Raw genomic sequence first — 9,533 nt, forward strand, 5'->3', positions numbered from 1 at the left:
ATTATATAATTTTTAGGTTTACAGAAAAAAATATGTTAAAATTAAGGCATTCCCATATTACTCCCCCATGGTTAACACTTTGCATTAGTGTGATATCCTTTCTTACAATTGATGAAAGAGTATTATAACTGTGGTATTTACTATAGTCCATAGTTTACATTAGAGTGTATTCTTTCCAATATACCAACCTATTATTAACACCTTGCATTAATATGCCATATTTGTTATAATTCATGAAGAATATTTTTGTAATTGTACTATTAACTATAGTCCATTGCTTACAATAGAATTCACTGTGTTGTTCAATCCTATGTTTTATCTTTTAATTTTTATTCTAGTAACATATAAACAACCTAAATTTTCCACCTTTTAACCACATTCACATATGTAATTCAATGATGTTAATTGCACTAATTAAATCCTAGCATTTGTTAAATTTGGGAAGTATTCTATCAGTATTTCTTTGAATATTCCTTCTGTCTCTTTCTCTTTTTCTTCTCCCTTTGGGACTCCCATAGTGCATATATTGGTATGCTTGACGGTGTTACACAGTTCTCTTAGGCTCTGGTCACTTTTTATTTTTCATTAATTTTCAGTCTGCTCCTCAGAGTGAATAATTTCAATTGTCTTATTTTAATGTTTGCCAATTCTTTCTTCTGCCAGATCCAATATGCTGTCAAAACTCTCCAGGGAATTTTTCCTTTCAGTTGTTGTAGTCTTCAACTCTAGTATTTCTGTTTGGTGCTTTCCAAAAATTTCTGTCCATTCATTGAGAATCTTATTTTGTTAATTCATTTCTTCCTGCTATTCTTCAGTTCTTTCTCTGTGTAATCTTTTATCTCCATAAACATACTGATTTCTATTTATATGCAATTTTACAGAGATGTTCACAAACCAGATAATCATCAAAAGGGTACAATCAGTGGTTCATGGTATCATCATATAGTTGTGCATTCATCACTACAACCAATTTTTGAACATTTTAATTACTCCAAAAAATAAAAAATAAAAATAAACAAGAACACTCAAAGCATCCCATTCCCCTTATTTCCCATATGATTTATTCATTTTTTGTCTTTGTTTCCCTATTCATCGCTCCATATACTGGATAAAAGGAGTGTCATTCACAAGGTTTTCACAATTACACAGTCAAACTGTAAAACTGTATAGTTAAACAATCATCTTCTAGAATCAAGGCTACTGGATTACAGTTCTACAGTTTCAGGTATTTCCTTCTGGCTATTCCAATACACTAAATATAAAAAAGGATATCTATATAATGCATAAGTATAACCTCAAGAATGACCTCTCAACTCTATTTCAAATCTCTTTGCCACTGAAATTCTACTTTGTTTCATTTTTCTTCCCCATTTTGGTACAAGAAGACTTCTTCAATCGCATGATGCCAAGGCCAGGCTTATCCCCATGAGCCATGTCCCATGTTGCCAAGGAGATTTATACCCCTTGGAGACATGCCCCATGCAGGGGAGAGAGCAATGAGTTTACCTGCAGAGTTTACTTAGAGAGCCCACATCTGAGCAACAAAAGAGGTATTCTGGGGGTGAATCTATAAATAAGCTTAGCTTCTCCTTTGCAGGAATAAATTTCATTAAAGCAAGCTCCAAGATCAAGGGCTTTGCCTACTAAATTGGTAGTCCCCAGTGCTTGCAAAAATTTCAGGAATAACTCAGATGGGGAAGTTTAATATTTCCACATTTTCCCCAGTCCCTTGAGGGGGCTTTGCAAATACATTTTTACTCTCTGCCAAATTGTATTGGGACATAACACTAACCTGTAAAAACCAACAAGACCTCATTTTCTATTCATGCCACCATGTCATTATAGTGTTTGAATAAACTGACCATACAAGTTAAATTGGATAGTGTGCTACAGAAAATATAAATTTTGCCCAAACTGAACATATTTTCCTTTGGTCTCACATAGAAGCTGAAGTTTTAAAACAGTCAATATTGTCTTTTACCCTTTAGTATGATTTGTCTTACTCCTAGTCAGATCAGCTTCATTCATATCTCTGATTGAAGTCAGATCCTTCTTTCAGCTTTTTAAATCAGTTGCTGTATAAGGTAATGCTGACTTTCATAGCTGCAGAACTCTATCTCTGAGTCTCTGGGGTCACACAGACACACAAAGTTCCAGGGAAAGAGGGAATGATCAGTAAAAGAAAAAAAAAAAAAAGAAAAAAAAAAGAAATTAAAGAATAGTAGAGGCTTAAAACAAAACCAAAAAAGAGAAAGAAATAAAGAAGGCAAAAAAAAAAAAAAAAAAAGAAGAAAAAAATAGGGTTAGGGTTAGTGTTAGGGTTTGGGTTGGCATATAGTTCAACTTATTCTAGAACTCCAGCATAGCATATGTTTAACTGATCAGTATTGTGCAGCAGCTCTTGTATTCTGCTTCTTGCCCTGCCTATATGGAACTTTTTTTTTTTTTTTGAGGAGGAGGGTTTACCTAGATATGATTGACTCCAATCAGATTTTCCCAGACCATACAGGACCAGTTCTCAGGAAGATGGTATAATCATTATCAAGGTTCCCTGAGGATGAGACCCAGAATGTTGTCAGGCATTCCTGTGAGGCCTCTAGACCTCCTTTTCCTTTCCTGTCTAGCATGTGGTACTTGTCAGCCCACAGTTCCCCACTATAAATAGGTATGGTGCCTTTAATTCTCAGCAGAACCTGTCCCTGAAAGGAGCATGATTGAGACAAAGATTGAGGTAGATGGTGGTCTTAAACTATCTCTGCCCTCCAGTTGCTGAGTTCTGAATACTCTGAACGATGGCTGCCATCCTTTTCTTGGAGGACAAGAGCCAAAGTTGATACATGGATTTATATGTCCCTTTTCAGTATTCTGAGCTCAGCCAACTCCAAAAGCCTCTGTTTTTATTTATTTCTTTCATTATTATTAGTTTCTCTACCAGCCCCACCTTGTTTCTGCTGGGAGAGACCTCAGGCTTCCTTTCCTGCTTGCTCTGGGTTTATCTGTGCTGTTAGCATGTATTCAGTAGTCCAAATTTGTTAGTTAAAACTGTGGTTGGAGCTTGGTTGAAATACTTCCCTTGCTCCTGTTAGACATTGATTATTTTTCCCACAGGGAAGCATTCCAACTCAGCCTGCTGTGCCACTGGGGGAGGGGCACCAGCCTCCTCAGGGGCTTTCCTTGCAGTTCTGTGCTGAGATCGCAGCCATTCCACCAATTCCAGACTGGTGTAAAATGTGAGTCTGGTCACTTAGTTTTGCCAAACAACTGTTCCATAGAGTTTCTGGCTGTTTACTAGCTGCTTTGAAGTACTAGCTAAATTTCAGACCTGCCTATGCTGCCATCTTGTCCTTTTTCCTTGATATTGCATTGTAGACATAAGGGCAAACAGGTAGCTCAATGGAACAGATATTCACCTACACACATATTATCAATTGATTTCCACAAAAAAGTTGCCACAGCAATTCTGAAAAATGAGAAGTATTTTCATTAAAAGCCACATTAATCACTGAATATCTATATGGATAAAAATGGAACTTTACCTTATAATTAACACCACACAGAAATAATTTGAAATGAATCATAAACTTAGATTATAAGTGAAAAGTATAAATCTTGGAGAAAACTGGAGCATATCTTGGAAAATTTGAGAGGACAGAATTCACAACCAATGTCAATTTGTTTAAGTATTTAAATAGCAAAAGCCAAACATAAGGTATTTTAGAAGGAAACATAAGTAAGAAATTTTGTGACCTTGGTATATGTATGTATTTTTATAGAGAAAACCAAAAAAGCATTAATCATAAGAGAAATTATATATAAACATCAATATTTAAATTAAGAACTTATGGGGATGAATGCAACTTAAAATAATTTATAAGAAAAGTCATAACTAGATGATAGTTGCAAGACATCTGACAAAAGATTATTTTCTATAATATATAATGAACACCTACATATCAAAAAGAAAAAGACAAGAAACCCAGTGAGAAAATGGGCATAATACATGACCAAGCATTTCAGAAGAAAGAAAGACGTGATGAATTAACTCATGGAGTATAACCAAGTCATAATTACTTAGGGAAATGCAAATGAACCCAACAATGTGATAACATTTAATTTACAAAAATACAGAAGTATGAGAATACAACATGATGTAGAGGTTATGAAGAACTGGGATCTCAAATATTACTTCTGGGAGTGTGTATTCATAAAACTATCTCAGGAAACAATCTGGCATTGTGTAATACTCTTGAATATTTTCATACCCTATGACTCACAGGTTTCACTCTTAGATATAAATGCAAAGAATAGTATGGCACATAAATACCTTTTGATGTGGACAGGTCTTCATAACAACCTGTCAATAATTCTAAGAAAGTAGAAACTACCCTGAAATCCATCCCCCACATAAGCTAGGAAACACCAACTCCATTAGGAGCATTGCCAAAACCAAAAGAATGGATTCCAAAGTACAACAGCTGCATATTTCAAAACATGTCCTGAAGGACAAGCAGCTCCGAGGAGACAGGGTGACCACTGTAGTTATTCTGTGGTGGAAAATGACTTATGAAAAATGTCTGAGAGGATAAGATTACTTTAGTCACTTGAAAACATATTCTCAAATTATTAATGGAAATTTCATCTCAAATTTGAGAACCTGGGTTTTTCAAGTTATTAAAAATAATGCTGCTATTTATTAAATTCTTACTGTGGGCCTATTTAATCTTCAGAACAATGATATGCATTATTAGTCCTACTTTGAAGGTGAGCAAAATTGAAGGAAAGAAAGGTGAGGTAACATATTTCAAGGTAAAAAATATATATATATTCACAGCTCAGCTTGTTTAAGACTGGATCTGTGTTTATCCAAAGGCTGTTTGGTTTCTACTAGGCTATGTTTGTTCATATTCAGGTGAATAATCATACCTGTGGTTATTCAACTTGCTGGATGCATTTTAACAGAAATTCCAGCTAGTCAATGTGGACAATGAAAACTTTCAGTGTAATTGAGGGTGTCTTTGGGAAAGTGCAATGGATTATACTTACCTACTAACAGAATGGAACCACCTATGCAAATGGTGGGTTTACACAGGTACTGTTCATTGTTCATCAAATGACATGGTGCAGTTCTATTCACAAACTTATTAACCTTCCCAAACTCACCATTATCTCCTTAATCTAGGCTTTAGATAATATCTTTTGGTTTCAGTTTAAACATCACTTAATCAGGAAAACCTTCCTTGAGCACCCTTATCCTCACTCCAATGAAGCTATATCCCCATTATATAGATGTATGGCACCTTGTTGCTTTTTATAATACTCAGCACTCTTTACTATTTGTTGTTTTCATAGTTGAGTTCTTGTGTCATGAAGGCAAAGATACCATTTGGGCTATAGAGGCAAACAGGTATTAATCTCAGTTCAGCCAACTGCTTGCTTTATTCTTGGGTAAAGTACTTAAATTCATAATAATTCAGTTTCCTCATCTAAAAAAAAATGGGAATAATAATAGAACCCACCACAAAGGGTATCACACATACTGTGCTTATATAGGCATGCAGCACTCAATAGCTCTTACTGTCATTGTTATTATTGAACAAAACTGCCTGGTGAATTTTAGATATTCAAAAAATATTTCTAGAAAAATAGAAATAATTTATATTTTGACTCCAGCCTGATGGTTACACCAGTCCTGTGGATGATTTCTAACCCTTTTCATATATGTCATTCACTGGTCAGAGGGATAGGAGGGGGAAGGAATATGCATTTGTTTGCAATTTTGGCAAAGTCTCCTAATATTAATTACTCTTCCCTTGAGGAGCTAGCTAAAATATGAATCACCAACTTGAATAAAATTGTCTCTCTACACCATAAAAACTGAGTTGAGAATGAAGGACTATAAGGATTTCTGGTCTGAGAAAACCACAAAGACCATGTCTCTCCCTGATACAGCCTGGAGCCAGACATGGACTTCCAATGAAATGGCAGGAGAAGAAGGACCAAAATATTTGGCTCTGGACTGTGCACTGATGCTCTGACAAAAGGTCAAAAGGATTGGCATCATGGGATTTCTCATGCAGGAGATCTCTAATCTACTGGTGATGTTGTGGTAATAGGATTCACTTTTTGACCTTTAAAAATGGTTGCACTGTTGCTAGGACACCTATCAAGGCTATCAGACAAGGTTTCATATAAAAATTTTAAAATCTCCAAGATTTCCATGAGCATGGTAGAAATGAAAATGGGTGGGAGGGGATGATCTTACCCTTTTTCAAAGACCAAAATTCCTTTTAAATATCAAAGCTAAATGTGTCTGCATTGTTTATGATGTGATTATGATGAAGACAAGCTCAAGCTCTGGGAGTTCTTGAGAAATATTCATGCATTGGTATGTAAAAGAAGCACAGTTTTCTTGTTTTTGATTTTAGTTTAATCTTATCTTTTTTGGAAAGTCTAACTTTCTGCTCAATAAATTAGCATAACCATGGCTCTGGTAAGACACATATCGAATGAAAAATCTACAATAGGATTTATTTTAAGATTTCATTAGTCTGCTAAAAATCAGTAAGATGACAAATCAGCTATTTATAACACTGCACACTGTTATACAAAAATGTCCTCTTTAACCCATTAGAACAAGTTATTACAATTATTTTTTCAATATTTTTACCTGATTTTTATAAGGTCCACAATTAATTTGAGTTTAATAAAGTATTTGGATTTCAAATCCAGCACCTGTTTAATATATTACAAGGTGCCTACGTCTTAAAAAACAAATTTTTATTTTGTTTCAGCTGACTCTGTTTAGGTCCATCTTTCTCCTCTTTCTCCCTTTCTTTGTTTCACATTTCTGCCTACCAAGCAAATGCTTTATACTATCTAACACTAGCTAACACTCCAGGTAGGAAAATGAATGGGTCTTAAGTACAGTAAGGCATCAGATTCTCCCAAATACTTATTTGAATACTGAACTGTTCTTACAGTTTTGAAAAACATACTCAATTTTAAAAGCCAAATTTAGGAATATTCATTGAGAAAATTAATGAATAACACAAATAAACAAATGAAAAAAAGCCCACCAGGAACATCTTTAAGTATTCTTTTAGTAAACTGCTGATTTAAAAAAAATCTGATGAATTTTTTTTTCACTTTTTGTTACTATTGTTCTGTTTTTCCTTACTTTCTTAGCTTAAGTTTTCAGAATTTATGATTTTTGGAGATATTAAAAGATAGTTTTTCCCTTTTTTTGATGTTACTTCCATGAGAAAAGTAAAATCATATAAAAAACAATAGAAAGCTTTAATCCTCACCACAATCTTATATAAGGTATAATTATTCATTATTTAACAGATGAAGAAATTGAATAGTGATAGATAAAATGAACTAATAAAGGATAGCTCTTCTGTATGATTCCAAACTGTATCTTTGGATTCAATACCCAGTTCTCTTTCTTTGCTTTCCCATGTATTTCTCTCTTGCCCTCTGACTAAATTTCTCTTTTGCCTTTTTCCTTCTCCAGGCATGCTTTATGAGTGGTTTACTTTTTGGCCAGCACTGTGGATACAAGAATTGCTAAGACCACAAGAAATATTAAGGTGGTTGCCAGTTTCACCACAATCTCTGAGATAGGGAGAAGGTAGCAGCAGCACCTTTCAGTCTTGATGTTTCTGAGCAGATGAAACAGAAAAAGGGCTGGCTTATGAAGTGAAGAGCCTGAAAGAATCTCTATATCTCTTTGAGTCTTTTTGAATGACCAACTAGCAGAATGATTTTGACTTTTTCTCTGGTAAGTATGCCCAGTCATTTTGGGATAGATACATGTACCTTTGGATATCTGTGACTGTACTGAGTATATGGCCATATAATGGTTGGCTCTTGAAACTTGATACAGAGCATTCTTTTATTAAATTAAAATTTTCCCATCTTTTTTATTATAGAAAATTAAAATAAAATCAGGAAATTATAAGAACAAAGTAAATACCACCTCTGTTGTCACCTGCTGAATATATAAATTGAAACAGCTGTTATAATTTTGTGCTTGATTTTGTATTAGGAATAATAAGGCACTCCATGGGTATTCATAAATGAAAGTGCCACTACTGAAAATAACTTGACTTTTTTTTTCAGGTAAATCACCTGGAGCCCTGAGTTGAATGGATGGAGAGAATGAATAATGTGACAGAATTCATCTTCCTGGGCCTGACGCAGAATGTGGAACTTCAGAAATTTTCATTTGCTGTGTTTTTAATAGTCTATTTGGTCACTGTGGCAGGCAACTTGCTCATCATCATCACTGTGAGCACCAGCACAGCTCTGGGGTCTCCCATGTACTACTTCTTGTCTTATTTATCCCTTATAGATGGCTGCTGTTCTTCCTCCATGGCCCCTAAGATGCTAGCTGACTCTCTGGCTGTGAGGAAAACCATCTCATTCAGGGGGTGCATGAGTCAAGTCTTTGCTGAACATCTTTTTGGTGCAGCTGAGATTATCCTGCTCACAGTGATGGCCTATGACCGCTATGTGGCCATCTGCAAACCCCTGCACTACACAAGTATCATGAGACAAAAGGTGTGTGGCCTCCTCGTGGGAGTGGTCTGGGCTGGAGGCTTTGTCCATGCAACCATTCAGATCCTCTTCACAGTCTGGCTGCCCTTCTGTGGCCCCAATGTCATAGACCATTTCATGTGTGACTTGAACCCTTTGTTAAAACTTGTCTGCATGGATACCCATATCCTTGGTCTCTTTGTTGCTGCCAACAGTGGGTTTATCTGTCTGTTAAACTTCCTCCTTTTGATGGTTTCTTATGTGGCCATCCTGTATACTTTGAAATCTCACAGCTTGGAGGGGAGACGCAAAGCCCTGTCCACCTGTATCTCACACATCACTGTGGTCATCTTATTCTTTGCGCCCTGCATATTTGTGTATCTTCGCCCAGTGATCACCTTCCCCATTGATAAAGCAGTAGCTGTGTTTTATACCATGATAACTCCCATGTTAAACCCCTTGATCTACACTCTCAGAAATGCAGAAGTGAAAAATGGCATGATGAAGCTCTGCAGTCAAATGGTGATTTCAACTGAGATGTTTTCAAGGCAATATAAAAAATGACTTTATCTTTTAAAAGGTTAAAGGAATAGAAGATGATTTTGAGGTGTTCAAAACAAAGTGAACACTATTTGTCAAAGTACTTTGATGCTGGCCTAAAGGCCTTTGAAGAAAGGATCAAGCAGATAAATATTTATCATTATAAAGATAGCTCATTTAGATTTACTTATTGCATATTTAGTTGCCAATTGTTAATGTACTGTCAGAATCAGTTAGAATTGTTTTTAAACTACAGATACCCAGGACACAGTTCTAGAGACTCTAATTAGTGGGACTGTCTTCTGATTGCTATATCTGCATTTTAAACAAATTAGCCAGATGTCTCTGAAGTAGGTGATACTGACACACATTTTGAGTAATAGTGAAATAGATTGTGTCCACATCCTCAGCCTGTTTTGAAGTCATCTTATTAATGCATTTTCTTGACAAGT

At 35.4% G+C, this 9,533-nt stretch overlaps 1 protein-coding gene across 1 annotated transcript; it reads left to right on the top strand.

Annotated features, from left to right (window-relative positions):
- The first annotated feature begins 8,154 nt into the window (after window positions 1-8,154).
- LOC119536839 (olfactory receptor 4C12-like) lies at window positions 8,155-9,105 on the top strand. Its single transcript, XM_037839563.1, has one exon. The coding sequence runs from the start codon at window positions 8,155-8,157 to the stop codon at window positions 9,103-9,105; it is 951 nt and encodes a 316-aa protein (XP_037695491.1).
- The last annotated feature ends 428 nt before the right edge of the window (window positions 9,106-9,533 follow it).

This window comes from Choloepus didactylus, chromosome 6 (assembly GCF_015220235.1).
Source record: "Choloepus didactylus isolate mChoDid1 chromosome 6, mChoDid1.pri, whole genome shotgun sequence".
Lineage (NCBI taxonomy): Eukaryota > Metazoa > Chordata > Mammalia > Pilosa > Megalonychidae > Choloepus > Choloepus didactylus.

Coding starts and splice junctions, on each gene's coding strand:
- LOC119536839 (XM_037839563.1), top strand. CDS start 8,155: ATGGAGAGAATGAATAATGTGACAGAATTCATCTTCCTGGGCCTGACG.